At 36.1% G+C, this 22,954-nt stretch overlaps 1 protein-coding gene across 1 annotated transcript in view; it reads left to right on the top strand.

Annotated features, from left to right (window-relative positions):
- Positions 1 to 22,636, top strand: part of LOC149065777 (uncharacterized) — a 44,706-nt gene extending 22,070 nt beyond the window's left edge. The window contains exons 6-8 of the mRNA XM_089254082.1: positions 6,678 to 6,954; positions 21,903 to 22,087; positions 22,336 to 22,636. Coding sequence (XP_089110208.1) covers positions 6,678 to 6,954; positions 21,903 to 22,087; positions 22,336 to 22,542 — 669 coding nt within the window. The 3' untranslated portion in view covers positions 22,543 to 22,636. The remainder of the gene's footprint in view (positions 1 to 6,677; positions 6,955 to 21,902; positions 22,088 to 22,335) is intronic.
- The last annotated feature ends 318 nt before the right edge of the window (positions 22,637 to 22,954 follow it).

Genomic DNA, 22,954 nt, shown 5'->3' with positions numbered 1-22,954 from the left:
ACCAACTGGTAAAGACGTGACTTTGTTTACGTAGCGTTTATCGACAATCATTTATCAGGGGCATGACCTTGGTTGCTGAAATTCCTGTATAATTGTTATTGTATTCCATTAACAGCCGTGCGGTAAAAACAAGTTTTTCTGTCAGCAGCTTTGTATTTTGAAGTTTTTTAATTGTATCCTCCAATTAATTATGTCTTCAGAAAGAAAATATAAAACTTTAAGCTATATAAAGCTAAATATAAAGCTTTTAAGAGTTCATATACCCAACATTATCAATCACTGATAGCATCCACGAAAGGAAACACTTATGTTTTATGAACAGTGTATGTAGATGTGATTTCTCTATTCTGCATGGAAAGACTAACATGGAATTATATTTTGCTGGGGGGGGGGGTGCAATGCAGAACCTGTTTTTTGGGGGGGGGAAGGAATATAACTTTTTTTTAAAAATTTCGAAATTTTTTTTTTTGTGAATTTTTTTGATCAAGTCACACATGAGTGGCGGGGGGGGGGGGGGTTCGGAAGAATCTCCGGATTTCTGGATTACAAAAGTTGGCACGTTTGGGGATTCTTTATTTTACCAATTAATGTAAGGAAAATAATTTTGAATTTTTCTATTTTTTAATTATCAGTTCATAGAATTAATATACTGTATTGAATGAATAACGTTATCTTCATATATTCCTAAGGGATCCAATAGTTCCACATAATTTATTTAAAGTTATTTCCTGTTATAGTCAACATACCCTGTAATATTATTTACCCGCACGGACCTGTTGTTACTCTGTCGACAGAATTTTTGACATTTGCATGGAATGACAAGACATTCTACCATATACAATATAGTGAATTTCTTCTGCATGGCAAAAGATCTGTATGCATGAAAGCAGCTTTAGCCATGCACAGCTGAGATGGAAAATTGATTGCAGTAGAGCTTTACCCATATATATAATTTCACTTTCACACCAACACCACGTTTTGATTATGTGCCCCACTTTTTTTTCATGATAAAATGTTTTTTATATGATGCACATTCAGTTGTGTGTCATTTTCACCTCGGCTCAATTCTCATATTTTCGGCAATGGTATCAGTTGACCTTTTCCTATTTTTCACAGCCAGGGTTGAATTGATTTTTAAAATATAAAACTGCATGTTATAAAAATCCTGATCAATATCAGTTTCGAATAATTCAACTAGTCGAAAACACAAACTACAGTTGACACCCCATATTCGCGGTTTCCATATTCACGGTTTTTTTCCTATATTGGATTTTTTTTTCACACTCTGCAATCGTCATTCACATGTTTTTTTTTACAAAATCTGAGTTCTGCATGTTCAGGATAGCTCATTTTTTCTAGTGCTACTGATAATGCTTCAAAAAGCCAAAAAAGTGAAAACTTTACAAGAAAAAGTGGATATATTGACTATGCTTGGGGAAAATAAGTCAATTGCTGCTGTGGCCGCCATTACGGAATCAACAAATCTACGATAAGATATATCAAGAAAAATGAATCTGTGAAATTTGAGCAGCTGTGGCTGTAGCTGCACCCTTGGCAGTGAAAACGTTGCATCGCCTATGGGATCGGTGTATTTCAAATGCTGTGTGTGTGTGTTTGTTTTTTTGTAGCTACAAGATTGTTACAAAAAAGATATTCCAATTGATTGTAATATTGTAAAGGAAAAGGTGAAAAAATTTTACTGTTCTATAAAAGAAAGGGTTTGTGAAACATCTATTTCATCAGAATTTTATGCACGTAGTGGGTGGTTTCATAGATAGATGAACCACTCACAACCCTGGACTGATGCAAAGCAACTTGCTTTTGTTACCTCAAAAGAGGCAGGGTTGTGTGGCAAACAGTTAGGAAAGATTTATATCATTGGCTCCCCGTGCTCGCAAGTATTGAATCACTTGCGTCGTTCTCCCCATGAAGACAGCTATCAACTCGATGTAACATATAAGCCATTTGACTAAAATGGATAGCTGAACCCAATGACTAGAGAGAAAAATTACACATGGGCCCAATGACACATAAAGACTGGAGACCGCAGCCTGGGATTTCAAAAGAAGTACGGAAAAGACTTGTGGGACAAGTAAAAGAAGAAGGCATGTTGAAGTGGGAGAGATTTGAGAATGGTCTAAATACTTGATGATATGAAGAAGAAGAAATGGCAAAGAGAAATCACAATGTTCTTTCAGAAAACATCGCCAACAATTGCAATACCCTCTTTTACATTCCCTTCTATCCTAGTGTCATCCTACTCTTCTGCATGATGTTCAATAAATAAGATATATATAAAAAAAACTATGGTTTTGGTTATTCACGGTTTTCTGTATCCGCGGTCACCCCCAGAACGTAACCTCTGCGAATACAGGGGCCGACTGTACATCTAATTTTTCCATTATTCTTGAAAAAAATATTGGCATGATACTGACTCAATAACCCAATTCACTTAATTCATTTACATCCACAAGCAGAGTGTTCCAAAAAAAAAAAATTTTTCCCAAAACAAGTGCCAAGTCTGCAAGATATTTATTGTTCCTTATCACCAAAAACGGAATGAAATACACTTGGTCTAATGGTGGTTTTGTGCTTAAGGTGGGATTGTTTCTGAAAGTAAAGAAAAAAAATACGTGGAGGTTATAATTTGACTAAGTTCTACTGATTCAAATAAATTCTTGTATGTTCGAGGTGAATGGCTGATTTAGAGCAGTGATGCAAATGGATTAACTACTGAAGAAATAAAATATGAATAATTGATATTAAATGTGTATACACATTTATTATTTTCAAAAATTTAATTTAGTTCATATCAGGGTTGTTTGGTTTGAACCACGTTGGTTTTAACCAAGTGGTTTTTTAAAAAAACCAACTTGTTTTTTTTTCAAAAAATCAAATAAAAGTGACCTAAATATAATTTTTTCCATTAAAAATATCATATTGGTTCATTATTAGCCAAAATAATTCTTACCACATTTTATATTCTTGGGGTACACCCTTATAGTATATCTTTAAATGGTGTAAGATGATATAAGTGGTTTTTTCAGAAGTCTCAAAAGTGGCCTGAAAAAAAGTTTTTTTCATATAAAGTATCTTAGTTAAAGGCAAAATTTCTCATTCTTACCAGTTTCTAACCTTTGGCTACATTCTGATGCTCTATCTTTAACAAATTCATGAACAAGGATATAAGGATTGCATTACACATCTAAATGTAGTGGCGTATTATCTCAGGGTTTTTCCCTTCACAAAAGAGCAGCAACAGTAGTGATACTATCCTGCTACGGGCACAAGTGATCTTATAATCCAATAAAGACACCAGCTGTCCCTAAAGGACAAGCTAGTGTACTAGTAGTTATATTATCTCACAGCCATTTTCATTTTCTTTCCCATAAGAAGAAGCACATCTCGTACTGTACATTAGCTTCTTAAGCATACTGAAAGTAACTGAAGAAAACACATTTGTATCATATGGTTAATAATAACATTAAGAGAGAATTTTCAAACACAAAGTAATTCATTGAGTTAAGCAAAAAATAATCAAATTGCAAAAGTTTGTTTTTGTTGAAATGTAAGAAATATTTATAGATTAATTAATATGTAAATAGTGTTAATTACATTAACAAACACTTTATTTTAATTAATTATTAGAAGTTTGAATGATTTTTCAGAAATTTCATTGTTTTTAATGTTAATGCTATTTAAATAAAAAAAAAACGGTTTAAACCTAAAAAACTGGGTTTTTTTTCCCAACCCTGGTTCCATACCCCAGTAGCACATGATATAGTGTAATATCAAGCTTTAGCAGGGTCGTAGCATGCCTTCTCTGGGCCCCGAGAGCAGACTTTTTTTGGGGTCTCCTTGAAAGAGTTATGGTCAGAAAAGGAGTTTGGGACCTCATTCAGCTTGGACCCTGGGGCATTGCCCCGGTTGCCCCAAACTAGTTACAGGCCTGAGCTTTCGAAAAAAATGCTATTGTTTTACAATATACATTTCAAGGACAGAATTTTTTCCAGAATATTAGTATAGTTATCTGCTGCTTGCCAGTGGAATTGTCTTGCAATTAATCCTAAGAATTAAATTTATTGCTCATTTTATTTATTTTATGGTATTTTGAAAATTTCAGGTACTTTTTCTGATAAACAAAAAGCATTCATTGAAATTAATAAGATACTGAAAACACACACACAAAAAACGTGCAGCTAAAAAATAGAATCTCCCCTGATTTCTGCAAGATAGACATGAAAATTATTTTGAATTGCTCACATTTTCCATGTGATTTATGGAATGAGCAGAATGTTTTGTGAAATAACAAAATTTCCAGTAAATTAGCCGCATCCAGAAAAATGATTGGCGAAAAAAAAGTTTTCATATAGAAACTCTACAGTTTCACATAAACCATGCATAATTTTTATTGAAGAACTAAAAACCAATCAAATTTGAATAAAACTAAATTTGGTTGTTTAGATTGAAAACGAATTTTGTTTTATCATATTGAAAAAAAGCACAAAAATATTTCATAAAAATTCATCATAAGAATTTTAATCCCTTGCCCTAGTCTGTTTGTCCGTGGATTCCGTAGTAGTCTAGCATAGAAAAAGTAACATAGCTCTAAAGCACTAAACTGGCACATATGAACATCAACACTTCATTGCTGTGTCCTTAGGGGCCGCAACGCACAATTTTATCCAGGCTGAACATGACTCGCAGGTTGGACACCCCTACTCAACTGTATTTTTCAGGTTTTCTGCATTACGGCCATATTCACAGAGTTTAACTGCAATTGCAGGTTAAAGAATCAGAGATTATCTGTCAATCTCTAATCCTTTGACCTGCGATTGCAGTTAAACTGTTGGTGAATATGGCTGTTGGTGATGTAAGGCATAAAAACGTACTACAGTGAAAACTCACAACAACAATACTCACTATAATGATAAATCCCTCTACAACAATATTTTTTTCGAGTCTTGTTTTGGAAAGGCCTAAAGTCTGGGGTCTTATCTAGGATTTTTGTGGGGTGGGATGATTTTATAATATTTTTGTCCCTGCTAAAAATTTGCCGCCATTTAAGTTTGTCCCATTTGGACAGTGTTCCCCTCCAGTTCCAGCATAGTTAAATGTTAAACTGCTTCTTCTTGATATAACAATAATCCCCCATACAACCATAGTTTTTCTTGATTCTCAGATTATCGTTTTATTAAGATATCACCTTAATCATATGGGTAGCCTAATACTGGACTCCCACTTATACTACTTTTTGTGCTTTTTGATAAAATGTCATATTTTTTGGTAAAATTTTCTACTTTTTGATAAAATGCCCTGCTTTCTAGGTTTTGTCTTACTTTTCCTATTTCTTTACTAAACCCTATGAACAAAATTTGTCTAATTGATTTTAATTGAGGAGGGAATCATTGATATATATTGCCAAATAGAAATGTAGTCGATTCCAATTAATGATTCTGCTAAAGCAGAAATTGTATCATGTTTCAGGTTATTTGAGGGGTTGTGTATGTGGACTATTTGGTTTAGTAATTTTTCTTTTACGTAGTTCAAGGGTTCAACAAGTAGAGTAGTCAAAAACTTCTATGTGGATGAGCAAAATAATTTTGTATTTACCACATAGAGTCTTCAACAACAACTAGCATTCATCATTCAGAACTATGGGGCATTTTGTGTATAGGTGAAGCAATAGTTTGCATAACAAAGCAGTTGGATACATAGGCCTGTTTTAGGTTTGGTGATTCTGATGCTACTTTAAGCATTCTTCAATTGTCTTCTGTATTTTAGGGCATGTGCAGAGGCATAAACAACATTTATAATTCTCAGCAAAAAGCTAGAAATTAAAGTGCTTAATTTGTCAAAAATTATTACATTGGCATTGAACAGTAAAATTCAAACAAATCCCTTTAAAAAATGATGGATAACGTAGTAAACTATCCGGTTCACCTTGACTTGTTTACATTGTACCTTGTAATTAACACATTTTTCACTGTGCTTTTGGAAGTGGTCTCGAAGCACCATTCTTTAAAATCTTATATATGTCTTCATCAAGGGTGTAGCGAGGGGGGGCCCCCGAAATGTGAGGAAATGACCGAAAAAGGGGAAAAAGATGACCAAATCCATTGTTCTGTCACTTTGGTCCCCCCCCCCCCCCGAACGAAATTTCTGGCTACGCCCCTGGTCTTCATAATTTGCTGTGCATCGAGAAAAAGAATTGACAGACTTGACTTTAAAAGACTCCTTGAAAAACATTATAATATATTGTATGGAGAGAGAAAAAAAGAGAATTATCTGTGTGGTTGCTAATATGCTTTTTTGGTCAAAAATTGTTTTTGTTAACAAGTCATTTGTCATTTTGCTTTAGTTGGATTCAATCTTATAGGATACCGAAATAGTGCTATGAATTTTTTTTTAATTTTTTAAAATAAGAAAAAATTTGAGGGATTTAAAAAAAAAAACAGTATATGCTACGATTATGTTGTCTAGGGCACCCCTGTCCTACTTTTTAGCCCTACTTTTTCTAATTTTTTGAGTAGGGACCCTGCTAATATGAAAACAAAATATTGGCCATATAATCACCTTATAATTATGTAACTTGTTTATGGTATATGTGATTTGATAAATGAGTATTATTATTCAACTTCATTTGAAATCATTTGATATTTTTCCTCTGCTGGCAGGTCTCCGACTATGAAATTTTAACTGGCATGTTGTCTGAATTAAGAAGAGTAGAAGTGAATGAGGAGTCTGTAGAACCTTTTCATTCTTTTGCAAGAAAAATTTGCTCTAAAAATTCTGATCTGGGTGAAATTTGCAACATAATATATGAATTTTCTTTACAAAATATGGATAATGCTGCTAAAGGTGCCGCTGTGTTCACAATTGTGAAAGATCTGGAAATCAATGAAAATAATATTCGAATAGAACTAATGAAAAAGCTACAAAAAGATTATGGAGGTAGTTATATTTTTTCTGCCGTACTGGATTTGTTTCATTTGCAAATGTTTTTAGACAGAACTTCATAATTAAAAAACAAATGTACTTTTTTTTGGTTCGTGTAACCAATTTCCTTTTTTTTTCCATGATCATGTTATTAGTCTGGCCGGTTAATCAAGGAATCAGGAGAAAAGAAAAGTGAGAAAATTAAAAATGTAACAAAATGATAATTAAGCTAGGCTAATGCAATTAAGCTTAGCATGAAGTGTTCAATAGTTCTTAATTCAGAGGCGGATTATCTTGCTTTTAAAATTCTTATATACCCGATCTCTATCGAATGTGTTCTGTCATCAATGATCATAGCCAATAGTAAATTTTCAGGGTGTGCAAAGAACGCATTGTGTTAAATTATTTGATTAACAACTTGAAGTAAGTCGTCAAATAAATACAGCAATGTTTGAACTACACTGCTCAAAACAATTAGGGGAGCAAGCAAAAAAGTGAAGGAAACCGTGCGAGACAGCCACGTATTGGCATACAATGGATAGTACACGCGTATCAATGCGCAATACAGGAAAAAAGACGTAAAAAAATTTGGAATTAAGCTTTAATTCTTTGAAAATATGGAAAAAACATGAAAAGATGCTTTAGGGCAACAATTTGGTTACATGTAAACGATAAAAAAAAGTACTGTTTGGACATGATGCATGAGTTTTAATAGGGTGTGTGGTCTCCTCGAACAGCTAAGACTGCTGCACACCTGTTTGCCATGGATGCGATGAGATTATCGATCAGACTTTGGGGAATACTGTTCCACTCCTCAAGAAGTGCAATCTGCAAGTCTCGGACAGTAACAGGTGGCCTTGGTTGCGCAGCAATGCGTCGTCCAAGATTGGATTTGTCGTTCGGATTCAGGTCAGGAAAGCACGCTGGCCATTCCATACCCTGTATTGTTTCAGCTTCAAGCATGTTCTCCACCAGACGAGCTCTATGCGGTCGGGCATTATCATCCTGGAAAACAAAGGAATCTCCAATGGCTCCAGCGTAAGGGATGACATGAGGTCGCAGTATCTCGTCTGCATACCTTCGGGCCGTCAAAGTGCCATTCCAAATGATATGCAGGTCCGTACGTCCGCCTATGCTGATTCCACCCCATACCATCCAACCAGCTCGTCTGTATTGTGACCTTTCACGAACGAATGCTGGGTTATTTCGAGTGCCCCTGTCCCTCCATACCAGAACACGTCGGGTGTCACACTCCAGACTGAATCGGGACTCGTCTGTAAACAGCACTTGGCTCCAATCATGTTGCTCCCAATCTCGATGTTCAGCAGCCCATCTTCTTCGAGCCGCACGGTGGCGTGGGGTCAACAGAATGCAGACCATTGCCCTACGTGCATAGAGCCCTCCCTCATGAAGCCGATTACGTACTGTTTGGCTGGACACCCTTCGTCCTGTTGCCAAAAGCAACCGTCTTTGCAGCTGCGTAGCATTCTCTGTTCTGTTTCTACGGGCTGTTAACCGTATATACCGGTCATCAGTTGCTGTAGTGTCGTGTGACCGACCTTGCCCTGGTCGACGTCTAACATTTCCTGTTTCTTGGAATCGATTCCACAGCCTTGCAACAACACTTCTGGCGACTCCAACAGCGTCCGCGACACTACGTTGTGTTTGCCCGGATTCCAGTCTGCCTATAACACGCCATGCCATGGATTCCGGTAAATCATGTTGTTGAGACATCCTCAAGTCACCTTGTCTCAAAAAAAAAAAATACTGCGCAATCGAATTTCACAGTTACGGCAGTAAAACAGACGTTTCTGCAACATCCCAATTTCTGCCCTTATCTCCTTTTTCTGGTTTTTGACGTCATGAACTTTGATTTGCATATGAAGTTTTCTTCTTCCGTTTCCTGCTAGGCTTTAAATTATGGATGATTCATTTTACGTTACTTATCGGTATACATCTTTGCGTAATTTTGTTAAAACCATGTGCTCCCCTAATTGTTTTGAGCAGTGTACTAGAAAAACATGATTAGTACATCACTAAAATACTTTTTATTTTTGTTGTCGAACCGTGACAAAGGACCAGGATCTCGAATTGGCAAATCCTCGTTTGGCATTTTGTCTGTTGTGGCCTTTGCATTTGTATGTCTATTTGTTTCATGCAATCAGTATATAATCATTCATATACAGTATATAATCATTCATATACAGTATATAATCATTCATATACAGTATATAATCATTCATATACAGTATATAATCATTCATATACAGTATATAATCATTCATATACAGTATATAATCATTCATATACAGTATAATATGTTATTTGTGATATTAGTGTATGGCATTAGCATTCCTTTGTATGTGTAGTTATGTAAAATTATGTGGGATGAAGACAAAAACAGGAAAAGAAAATGATGTTTTTAAAAAAACTTTACGTTACAAAAATGCATAAGTGTAGTATTTATTTACATATCAACTTCACTTGTGCTAGGATGATGTTTTGTAAAATGTAACTAATATTTGACCAAAATGGGAAAATCATTAAGACAAGAGATGTCAATTTTAGTGAAAAAAATTATTTTGCTCACACTGCATCTTTTTTTTTTCTTCTGATGTAAACACTAGGTTTGTTTTGAGAACACACACATAGAGTGTGAAAACCTCATATGTGTGTGTGTGTATATTATCAATCTAAAGATATATACATATATCTGTTATTATTTCAATGAACCTTTACACATTTTTAAGAACATATAATGATGTGAATTTTGTTCAGCTGGGTTATGTGTAAATGTATCTCATAAATTTTATAATTTGAATAAGATTCTCTTGGGCTAAGGTTTGTCATGAATTTGAGTATTGGCTCATCAATTCCTTAATACTAACTGGAGATATTTAATAAAACACCGAAACTGATGGCCCTTAGCCAGAGAGAATATTATTCATCGAACGAATGGCCATGAAAACTTAAGCCATCACTGTATTTTCCTGCATATAATTGGCAGATGCGAATTCCACTGCTTTAAAAAGAAAAAAAAATGTTGTGTAAACCTTGGTGCCAAATAATCTGCATACACAAATTTCACTCGCCAGTAATGAAATCTTATGTAAAGGAAAGGCTTGCATGTGTGTGTAGACCATATTTTTGTACAAAAATATTTTTTTACTGTCATATTCTCCATTCAAAATCTTTAAACAATTATTGTTTTACAAATTTATATTTGTCAAAATATATTAATTTCTATTCAACCCTCATAAAAAGAAGCGGTACATAATTATGCAGTGGCATATAATCTACTACAAAATTCTGATGTTTTTTATTTATAATCCATGGATTATACACAGGAAAATATGATACATGTTATGATTTGTTTTATCTTTTGAGGTTCAATTTATTTCATTTATAGATTTTATTTGTCGTTAAATTTAGATTTTTATTTATTATTGAATTGAGGTTGCTAAGAACAGAAATACCAATTTAATAAAATTGAGCATTCTTAGTATAATTCATCTTTTAAGTGATGAGCAGCTGAAGTTTTATCAATAAAACACAAAAGCTTCATTTTCACGCAAAAGGAATCATTTTTTCCTTTTAAAATTAGGTACATTTAAGAGAACCACATTAAAGTCAAAGATTCCTAACTACCCAGTATAAGTGCTCAATAGAACAATGAAATTTTCATGATGTAGTCAATCCTAATATCCCATCCATTAGATGGCCTTATTTTTCTTCTGATGAACCCAATTTCCACCCGAGAATAAAGCATACAATGCATTGTACTGAATGTTTTATTTTTATACAAGTAATTAACATTTTAAGGGTGGAGAATTAATAAATGAAATCTTGATTAAGTTGGATTCAAGGTATAAAAAGTCCCATGGTATGGGCTTAACTTTTAGGAACAAATTAAACTCGGTTGAATCACCAACATATCCATTTCTATGTGATTTTCTGAAAGTTTTATATACAGGTTGTATAGTGAAGTTCCTTTATCTCAAAATAACTTTAAAAAGAATTAAGATACTCTCTGATATATATATATATAAACATATGTTAATTTATAATTAGTAGGTGTTTTGAAGATACTTTCTTTGAAGTTTGTACATAATTCCTGTAATGGTACATTTCCTTTTACATGGTACATGAATTTTTTCTCTTTCTTGAATTCTGATAATTCTGCAATCAGGGCCAGAACTAAAAAAACAGGAGTCAAGTAGGTTTTGGTCAAAGCATATTTGCCAAATATTGCCATGGCTAGTGTAGGATTTGCCAAAAGTACTGAATATTAAGTTTGTTAAAAATATCCCATCTTTATTCATAAAAAATACTCGTATTCAGATAAAACAATCTGGCACTAATCTCTTTCAAAGTAGTCCCCTTGGACTACCAGACACTTCTCCTGCCACTGTTAGAACCAGCGCTGGATTGTCTTTTTGAGATCAGGGTTCCTACAATCTAGAAAGTCAGGGAAAAAAATTGGTCAGAGATCAGGTAAGGAAGTCATTGAGAGTCAAGGAAATTTTTAAACACTAGAATAATTCTTCAAAAGATTGTAAAAAAACTGGTGGAAAAGAAAAAGGATGCGTATATTTTTCATATATACACATCCTTGCATTCACTTTTATTTATTTAGTTTAGTTTTCTTTCTATATTTACAGTACTATTTACTTTTTATTTGATAATATCCCTCTTTCTTTTTCCTTCCTCCATTCTTACTGCTATTTTTTTATAGTTTTTCCTTCTTCCACCATTTACTTTCTTTCATGAAATTTGGACACTAGATTTTTAAATGCAATGGAAATCAAGCTGTGAAAAATAAATTTCCAAAGACAGAAGGACTTGCCATAGATGCAATCATGTACGATTGGTTTGTTTCTCATGAAGCAAAAATTTACACATTTCTGACCCAGATTCCGACAAGGAAAAGCTAGAGAAGCTGCAGAAGAACTCAAACTCATTAACTTCAATGCTTCAAATGGTTGGTTGCATTGTTTTTGCTTATGTCATGAAATACTGTTTGAGAAATGTGTGGTGCATCTGCTGTCAATGATGAATTGCAAGTGTACAAAGAATGGAGGGAAAAATTGCCAGAAGTCAAGGAATATTCAGCCTATGATATATACCACGGGTGGAAAAGCAGCTGGCCCGCAGGCCACGTGGGGCCAGTGTTAAAAGGGGGTTGGAATACTCGGGAAATCCCCAAACATAGAATGATCAGTTTTTTTCAAAATATGTAAATTCAGTATGTAAACTTTGTATAATATTTCTTTTGTAATTTTAATTTTGAATCTGCAATAATTATGTACTAAACTGAAGAGCGAAAAAAACTGGTACAGGCATGCGTATGCAAATAAAGAGATATGGAACCAATCAGAGTACGGCTCTGCGGTCGGCAATGCCTATATAATACAGCAAGTGTCTGGCATAGTTGTTAGATCGGTTACTGCTGTTACAATGGCAGGTTATCGAGATTTAAGTGCGTTTGAACGTGGTGTTATAGTCTGCGCACGAGAGATGGGACATAGCATCTCCGTGGTAGCGATGAAATTTGGATTTTCACGTACGGCCATTTCACGAGTGTACCGTGAATATCGGGAATCCGGTAAAAAATTAAATCTACGACATCGCTGCGGCCGGAAAAAGATCATGCAAGAATGGGACCAACGATGCCTGACGAGAATCATTAAACGTGACAGACGTGCAACCCTTCCGCAAATTGGTGCAGATTTCAATGCTGGGCCATCAACAAGTGTCAGCGTGCGAACCATTCAACGAAACATCATCGATATGGGCTTTCGGAGCCGAAGACCCACTCGTGTACCCTCGATGACTGCACGACACAAAGCTTTACCCCTCGCTGTTGAGGACTGGAAACACGTTGCCTGGTCTGACGAGTCTCGGTTCCCATTGCTTCGAGCTGATGGACGTGTACGGGTATGACAGACAACCTCATGAATCCATGGACCCTACATGTCAACAGGGGACTGTTCAAGCTGGTGGAGGCTCTGTGATGGTATGGGGCGTTTGCAGTTGGCGTGATATGTCCTGATGCGTCTAAATATGACAGGTACATCCTGTCTGATCACCTACACCCATTCATGTCCATTGTGCATTCCGACGGACTTGGACAATTTCAGCAGGACAATGCGACACCCCACACGTCCAGAATTGCTACAAAGTGGCTCCAGGAACACTCTTCTGACTTTAGACACTTCCGCTGGCCACCAAAATCCCGACATGAACATTATTGAACATATCTGGGATGCCTTGCAACGTGCTGTTCAGAAGAGATCACCCCTCTTACTCCTACGGATTTATGGACAGCCCTACAGGATTCATGGTGTCAATTACCTCCAGCACTACTTCAGACATTAGTCGAGTGTTGTGGCACTTCTGCGGGCTCATGGGTGCCCTACACGATATTAGGTAGGCAGGTTTACCAGTTTTTTTGGCTCTTCAGTGTAATACTTTCATGTTAAACGCATCTTATATTGTCAGAATTTCATTCATTTGCAAACCAAAAACCATTTCAGTTATTGTCAATATTGTATTTTACAGTTTTAACAGTAACCCCCCTCCCCCGATGCAGTCATCCTTTTACAACAAATTTTCTGGTGCCACAGGTGTTGGACTAGAAACTAAAGGGGGCATCAAATCCACCAGGACCATAGCACATAGGTGTAAACTTGTATCCGGCCCATGGGCCCGAGCCCCCCAACATTTTTGAAGACCCGGCTCAGCCCCCCAAAAATTTGTATGAATATGGTTTCCTTATTTTGAAATGATGAAGAAATTTTTTAACCAAAAGTTGTCGTAATTATGAATTAGTTAATGGAAACAATTTCAAAATTTCAGTTCTTTTAAAAACTCTCGTCTTTGGCTTTCTTGTTCCATAACAATATGTTTATCTCATTTCTTCCCTGCCGTTCAATCCCCAATTGCAGGAGTGGAAAATCTGCTACGAACTGCTACAATTTCCGACGTCTGCTACATTCTGCTACAATTTTGACAATTTTCCCCTCATTTGCTACATACTGCTACAAAAATGCCGAAATTCTTCAATTCAGTGCCATCTTGTACCACAAACAAAATTTTCCCTTAGGAAACTTTGAAGTTGCATCATGATAGCTGACTTTTCGACGACGCCATTTGCCCTCCTCACAATTTTATTTCTTGGGGATAATTTTCAATGGATTTATTAGATGTAATATTATCATATTCACATTTCGCTTGGGGATGGGGGTGATCAGGGTGACCAACCTCCACCCCATACATCCACTTGGGAGATAACATAGGTAGTTTGGTCATTAAAGCTCTTATCCTGGGCTTTTTATTCACTTACTTCATAAACTTAAACATATTTATTGTGTACTGTCTGAGTGTTGTTCCAGCTGGATGAAATGAATCAAATTACAAGGGTTTCTGTAAATTATTCAATCCAAAACAGTCATAGTTTGAAATTTTCAGAAAAGATTTTCATTTTCATTCTACTTTTCGATTTGGAAGATAGATTGCAACACTTGAACACATAACAAGCGCAACACTTACATGAATTACCTTTTCGTTTTTGTGAAACCAACCACAACCATGGTCTAGACAAAGTAATTTTAATGCTTATCTGGAAACCATTTTCCATCAAACATCAAACATGTGAGTGAATGGCGTAAAAGGAAATGTTATATCAAGAGAATGGATAGTAGAAAATGAATAATAGTGGAAGTAAAACAAGAGACTGAAAATCTGTCAAAGATGCTGGAAAATAAAATACACAGATCAGTCAATAATCTGTTAAAAATAGGGAGTGAAAACAGATTTTACTGGGATTGAATTTTTCATGAAAATAGAATCATTCTATTAAATTTCTAATAGTTTAAACATTACTTTATAGTTTTATTTTTGCAGAGTTTAAATTAAAAATAATTTAATTCTAGTTTAAATTACTATAGTTTAAGTTAAAAATAATTCAAGTCCAGCTTTAATCACTCTATTAAATTTCTGAGAATTTCTAATAAATATTCTAAGAATAGCCCAGCAAAAGAAGTTATCTCAAAGTATGTTGAATCAAATTGAGGTAATATAATCAAGAGCAAACTCAAAAAGAAGCACATCATTTTAAATAAGAAATGGGTAAAAGAAGCAAGATCAAACGTTCAAAAATGCTTGTAACTGAAGAGAACAAAAGCACTACTTAGACAGACTTGCATCAGTGGCAAAAACAAGAAAAATTACTTTTCTAATGAGTGTTTCAAGCCTGTTCTTTAGTGATTTTTTTAATTAGTGATTACCAAGTCTACAAGCTAAATCTATGAACACTCATTTTCAAATTGTGTTTGAAATCTAAAAAACACCATGTGTTAAAATGTCTATGTTTAAAAGTCTCTAATTTGTCGATATTGTAGAGAATGTAAAAATATAAATATCAAGAAGCCTCTCAAAATTTTTTTTATTTAAAAATATATAATTATTTCTTCCAAACGAAGTCTCTATGACCTCCCCCCCCCCCCTTCTTCTGAGCTTAAATAACACTGTTTCTTGAAGTGAAACGTAATCCTGTGTATGCTACTGCATGTATGTATATAAAAACTGTATTTTATTTACTGCCAAAATTTTAAAATGCTACAAAACAACAATATTTTGCTGCTACGAAAATAATTTTTTTTCCCTGCTCAAAAATCCTGCTGAAAATCAAATTTTCATTTTCCACTCTTGCAATTGCACCCTCCCTCGGTGCTAATCCTTATGCCAGAAGGCACGACTGATGAAGTTTCTTTCAGTGGGGAGGGGTCTCGTTTGCCTGGCAAAAACTGAGCGTCTCTTCCTTTGTTCACTGTGACGTGGGGAGGCATGGGGGTGGACATGAAAAGAAGCCCAAAGATGCATGGTGAAGGTTGAAAATTGGAAAGCAATGATATTGAAACCGAAATAAAAAAAATTACACTCTATGAAGAATAGGTTCCAGAACCTAGAGATTGAGGCCCCTTCGCAATAAATTTTGTAAGAAGACTGAGCTCTGCCCCCAGTAATTACTGAAAAAACCATTGCAATGCATCCTCCCTCTCCTTCGTATACGTTTGAGTCCCGTATATACGGGAGGACCAATAACTTTTTTAGCCCCCGAATGTTTTCTTGAAAAATATTGGGAAAAACAGTACATTCTAAATGTCCATTCATAACATCTTGAGGGCTGATGCCGAAACATTTTTTGAGCCTTATTACAACAAAATTTGGGTAGGGGTAGAACATGAAATCAAATAAACAACAGGTGAATTATAATATTAATTTAAAAAAAGGAAATAAAAAATAATTATTCAAAGGTTCGGGATCCTCTTGACCAGAACCAAGAACCTTTGAATATCAGTATTTCATCAGTCATTGCAGAAAAATAGTATGCATTGTGTAAAATGCTGTGATGTTTCCACAAAAACGTTTGGCCCTGGGCAGCAGTTTTGAGAGGATGGAAAATTTTAGAGGAAACAAAAACTATTTTTCAAAGTCATCGATTTTTACACTGGAGGTGATGTAAAACTATGGAAGAGTTGATCAACTTTGCCCAAGAATATTAAGAAAACACCAACGAATAAGGCAAATACATGAAAATAAAAAGTCCTAATGCATTTCAACACCAATTGGTGCCGTCTTCGGAGGAAAATTTAACCACTAGTTACGCTGACCAAGTTTCCCACTTGGGTTGAATACCAAATCTTAACGCTCGCATTCTGACCCCTGATATTTGAAGTTGTAACGTGCCGATGATCCCCCGGCGTAAAAGTCCGTAGTCGCCGTCACGTGATCTGTTGTCATAAATGTTACTAGTCTGCAGCTGTGATCGTATGGCGACGATCAAGGCCGATCGTGATGTCCGCCTGCGATCGCATGCAAATGAGGTGACCTTGAAGCCGATTGGCTTGATCAGACACGTGCGGTCGGATGTTTTTCCTTTAAATACCGGCCGTACGTTGTAACAGGGCTGATTCTGCGTTCATCTTTTCTTGTTCTATTCAACTGAAGCCCTCTAGTAGGACGGTTCACCATCTTGCTACCGTATCCATTGGCCTTAAGCTGATTTGTTAAAATGCAATAATTTACATTGTTTGAATCCGTTTTCCGGCAGGTCCGGAATCAAAAATATTAAATAATCTCCACAGTCAAAGTTCTTCATTGCTGATCAAGGTGGTCCGGCCCTCAACCGAGAGGCCCCCTGGAGCTGATCAAGGTGGTCCGGTCCTCAACCGAGAGGCCCCCCGGAGCTGATCAAGGTGTTCCGGCTCTCAACCGAGAGGCCCCCAGGAACTGATCAAGGTATTCCGGCTCTCAACCGAGAAAACTTCTCTGATATTTACGGGAAAGGCTAACAACATCGGATGTCCGATCACTATACAAGTTGACTGTTGATGATCATCAATTGGTGAGCCAGTATCTTTACTGTTAACGTCAAATAGAGGGCTCCACGTTAAACTAATCTATTGTTAAAATTGACTAACCCTATAATTAATTTCAATAAATAATATTTCATGCGAAAGTTTATTTGCAATCATTTTCCACTTGTCGTTTGCCACTTTATTACTGGATATTTCGAACCGGGCAAGCAACTCCCATAAGGTACGTTGCAAAGTGAACAGGCGTATTTCTTCCGCTGAGCAACCGAGCGTTAAGATTTGGTATTCAACCCAAGTGGGAAACTCGGTCAGCGTGACTAGGGGTTAAATTTTCCTCTGAAGACGGCACCCATTGGTGTTGAAATGCATTAGGACTTCTTATTTTAGTGTATTTGCCTTATTCGTTGGTGTCTTCTTAATATATAAAACTATGTTTGTTTCAGCCTCTCCCCCCCCCCACTCGACAGCAATAACCTACACTCTTAGTTACAGCCCTGTCCGCAGCACCCAGAAAGTGCTGCAACAAATAGCTTGGAAATCACAGCCCTATAAAAATACAGTGTAATATACTGTACATTCAATATAATTTGTCTGCAAAGTATCTCAGCATTGGCCCCCACGTCATCAAACAAGGCTTCTGGATTGAGATGTTTTGTCAGTATCGGCAGGATTTCCCAATCCCTCATCTGTTGTGAATTTATATGGTAAAAACTGGAAAAAAATTCCTCCCGAGCGACTCCAGCCAGGAGCACTGTGGGATTTTCCTTCATGGGAGAGCCATATGGCTCACCCTCTAGTAATCATTTATATACAGTAAGACCTCTGTATAACTTCAACCACTCTTAACGTCAACACACCTATAATGTCAGTTTCTTAAAGTCCTGCTAGATTAACTGGCAAAATGTTTACTCGTTAGTAAATCACTCCGTTAATGAAGTCATATTTATTCAGTCCTCAAGTGTGACGTCATACCGACGTCTGACTGATGATGAAATGGCGTCGGACTCGGAAAAGCGGTTTGTTGCAAGGAGCGGAGCACCCCCAGATTCAGAAATAAAAATTTGTTATAAGCATAAATTTGTAATTGTTTCCACAAATATTAAACACACATAACCCTCACATCCTGGAGCAAGGTCCCCTGGCTGGGATCTTTTGCGGGCATATTATGGTGAATTTATAGCTTGAAAAAACAAATGATGCGAATCATCCCAGGCCTGAAGCTTTGTCAGTCCCACCCTCGTGAGGGCCATGATTGAACAAGGGAAGAATGAAAAATCTGTGTTTGCCGTCTATGTGGTTTGAATTCCCCCCAGTTTTAGGGGCATTCCCCACACCACCTTTCTCTAAATTTTCGGTTTTGTGGAGGCTTTGCTTTGCCTCAGGGATACAGTGGATGCATCAATAGGATAGGGGATCCACAGACACATATTTTTACATTTGTGCTACTCGCCAGAGGCCAAGCCACATAACTTCAAAGTAGAATAACTGGTGAGTGATTGGGAATTTCAGATATTTATGACCAGCCGCAAAACCCCTAAAAATCTCTAGCAGTCCAATTATAACGATGGAGGATATATTAACCTGTTCTCAGAAATGAACAAAGTAATTGACATGTGCATGGCAAATGTCAGCGACTAATCAGTGAAATACCTGCTGAATATATTGTTTCAAATCGGTCATCAAGGTGCACATGACTGGTGATGTATTGTACAGTTTTCTTTGCATGCAGTGAATTACTTTGCGAGTTTCCATTGTGATTTTTTCCATTGTCGTATTGTTCATTTATTCAAATAATAGGTTCACAAATATAAATTTAAAGAAAAGTTTTCAAATTTTAGAGTAGAAAAATCGCTTGAAATTTATAAAGTTACACAATTTATATATATATATATATACATATATACATGAGCATCTATCGTGAATATACCTAAACGAGTGTTTCATCCAAAATTTAACAATCTCCTGCTCTTCAGCTGACTTTTATGGTGAGTTACAATGTAGAATTTTTTTACATCATTACTTTTTTCTAGCTAAGATAAAATATGAAATTTGGTCATAAAATATAGTTTACACTAAATTATTAACAAAATGTGCTAATAAATAAGTTTTGCGTCAATGTAAGTCAGCACAGATAAATTTAAATATATGGCAAGATTCTCATTTCTCACTGTGAATGAAAACTATGCAAAAATATTCTATGAAATTCAATATTAAAAAAAAAAAAGACCTTTCGATTAATTTTATCAATCAATTATATTTTCCAATGAGGATGTTTGCAGTTGCTGATGAAACGCTTCGTTCATACGTACCTGTTGTGACTTCTGTACATTATTAATACGGTACCAAAAAGGAAAACGTTCTAACAGTCCGTTAAGACCGTAAGATAATAAATTAAACTCGTAAATTGATTAAAAGGGTTTTAAATTAATTCATTAATCTCTTAAGTGTTTAAATTAATTAATCAATTTGTTTGTGTAAATGGTTTTAATTAATTAATTTGCACTGAATTAAAAAGTAATTAGTTGTTTATTAATTATTTATTATCCCAGGTTGCACTACACGTACACGCACATTCCCGCATGTACCGATTCGTTGGGAGGTTCCGCGCGGGGGGGGGTGCATGTATGGTGTAGCAGTAGTAGGTAGGGCCTCCAAAAAATGGCTCGGGGATCCATGATGTTCTTAAGTCAGCCACCTCGTTGGGCAATTTGTATTTGTATTTGTATCCTATGAACGAGTAAATTATTGCAGACCGGGCTGTAGACTCATAGAAATTTGATTCATCGGGCCGCGGTTCGAAAAAAGGTTAGAACCACTGTTTTAGGAGGATTTTTGGGAAAGCTCATTATGTCTAGGCCTGCTCATCTCTCACTACTTTCTTGGGATGGATGTCATGCCCGCCCCCTTCCCCCAAGGGTGGTGCTGACAGGGCTCCAGCTCGAGCAATAACAATTACTCGATGCGTGGCCCACTATTTAGAGGGTCAAGAAGGGTGGAGGGGTACGAATTCTATCGTGTTTTATTTTTTTACATCATAAATTTACTGAACGGTGCCGGGCCAGAGGAGAAGCAAATTTCTCCTCTTTACTTATCATTCAACATTACAAGGGGGTGCCAAAATGCATGCTTGACCCGTGCTGACCAAGTACCTATCTAGTTGCTGCCTTCGTAGTATAGGTCAGTCGTTCTAAACATTTGGAAGCCTGTGGCCTGGTAAATTTCTTTTGTGTAAGTGAAAATGTAACAAGCTACTCGCTAACTTGTTACATTAATTTGTAGTTAAATTTTAATGAAGCCTTTTAGAATATAATTTTATTTACGACGCCAGACAGTCTGGGAACTGGGTTGGACTTTTATTCAGATATCGTGTATAGAAATAGGTGAGGCACCTAAATGCACAGGTGTTACCTCCAACGCCTTTTGCAGATTCTCAGAATTGACCCTGCCCTTTGGGCAGTGGTACCTTAAGAAGGAGTGGCAGATGGATTTATCATTGGTATGTAGACATCGGGGCAGCAGCGAGATTCCAGTAAGGGATTCTAGTTTGGGACCCAAAGGGGAGGGGGGTGTGACGTTTAGGAGATGGAACCAATGAGAGGGAAACAGGAGGAAATTGGACGAGAGAAGGTGGTTGGAAGAGAGAGAATGAACGGGGTCTTGAGGAGAGGTGGTTGTCCGGTTTTTGGGGAACAGTGGGAGGAGCGGAAGATGACGAAAGCCTGGGGTAAGTCTTGACCTATTGCTTTCTCCATTCCTCTCTTGCTCAAGGAGTAGTAGCATAAAACATATGTACTGATTTATAAGTATGTAATTTAAAAGCATCCTCATATATACATTATTTGTTAAAGCTGTAAATAAATAATTTTTTACTCCGACCTGAGGACGAGGGTTGAATAATCTCATTTCTGGATCTTGAAGGTCTACCAGAATAAATTTCACACTCCAGTGATTTGGGGCCATACTTGAGGTGGTTTTACCGCTCCTTTATCTGTGTGTGGTGCCTGTTAGTCATCTTAAGAGCATCATGGGTCCTCCGAGCCAAGTGATTTTTGAGGCCCTACCGGGAAAATTCTCAAAAAAATGCAACTATTTCTCGATTTTCCTGAGGCCCCTGGACCATGCCCAGTTGAGCCCATGCATTAAGATGGCACTGGTACCCATTGCTTCATCCCCAAAGGCCTGTTGAATCTTACGAATCGTTTTCACTGAGGAATTGCTTTAAACAAAATTTTATGCAGTAATGTTATTCAAGTTTTTCTGTCATTTTGTCATTAACAGTGCCGCTCTAATTTACACTTCTTCAGTCATTGGTGGTCTGCTGGTGACTGACAGCTTCTGTATTCAGGAAAAAAATTAAGCATGTACATAACAATAGCCTACATATGTTCATCAAATCATTCTTCTTTAACTTGATATCCCCGTGTTTATGCACAAAAAAATCACGGTCTGATATTTCTGAACCTCACATTTCTGTTTAACTCAAAGAGTAGCTGTAAATTATTTATGTGTCTTCAAGACCTGCATTGAGATGCAATAGGTTGTGACTTTATCACTGATATGCTAATATAATTATTCTTCACATAGAAAGAGAGCTAATCTACAGAAAAGACAAATCAAGATTTCGAATGATTGCTTTCTTTATGGCAGAGATTCTGCATCGTTTCCGGTTTTCTAATGGAGACTGTGTTGATTTTCTTGTGGGGCCAACAATTGATTTCTTCTATGCTATTCTTGATGATGAGGAGGGTTTATTGATGTTATCAAAGCAGGTGAGGTTTTTTTTTTTTGGCAGAACTATTCAACGTGCTGACTATTTATTGTTTGGAAAAACTGATCATAGAATAAATTAGTTATATGGCCCTTCTGCCTAATTTTGGAACACTTCAGTGGCACACCATTTGCCTTACTGTATGAACTTAAGTATAAATACTGTATGCTTTTCATTTATCTAAGGAAGTATCACTTGTAGTGTGAAATATAAATTAAAATTGAATTTATTGATTTATATTTTCTACAGATATCAAAAATTCATGTGGATCTTAAAATGAATGAGCCAGTGAAGTTCCTCAAGATGTATAAAAAAATGAGAGCTCTAATTATAACACCATTGCCATCTGAAAAGGGAAGAGTGCTTCTTTTGAAATTATTAGAACAGTTCTTATCTGATTTTGTTCCGTTTCCTGTAGATGTTAAAGAATTTTATGAAAGCTATGAGGCTAAATAAGATTTCAGCCAAATGTTTTTTAAACAAGTGTTCCCTCCCCATTCATTCTCACTGTGTTGGTGTCTTTAAAACATTAAAAACTATTTATCTTTTACATTGTATGTGTCTGTGAACTTCCATTCTGCTTTTAAGTGAAAAATTTTGTCTTTTTTATTGCATTTGATGTTTGTGTAAGTTCTTTTATTTTTTGAATCAAAAATGAAATAAAACTATATTTTTAGTGTACCGTTATGAAGATTGTGTATAGTCCCCCAACCATGAATTGAGACTTGACTACGCCATGTCTTGCCACATCGGATGATTTTGTTCAGTTCTTTTAGATAAAATGATTATGCATCCAGAATAGCTCATTGGTGACTGAGCTTTCACTATTAGGTTATCCCGTTAGAAAAGAATAAAATCTTCTGATGTG

Source organism: Pholcus phalangioides, unplaced genomic scaffold (genome assembly GCF_987345545.1).
Source record: "Pholcus phalangioides strain wild (caught in Gottingen) unplaced genomic scaffold, Ppha-v1.0 ptg000039l_1, whole genome shotgun sequence".
Taxonomy (NCBI): domain Eukaryota; kingdom Metazoa; phylum Arthropoda; class Arachnida; order Araneae; family Pholcidae; genus Pholcus; species Pholcus phalangioides.
The sequence above is the reverse complement of the archived record's forward strand: the minus strand, read 5'-3'. Positions and strand labels throughout refer to the sequence as shown.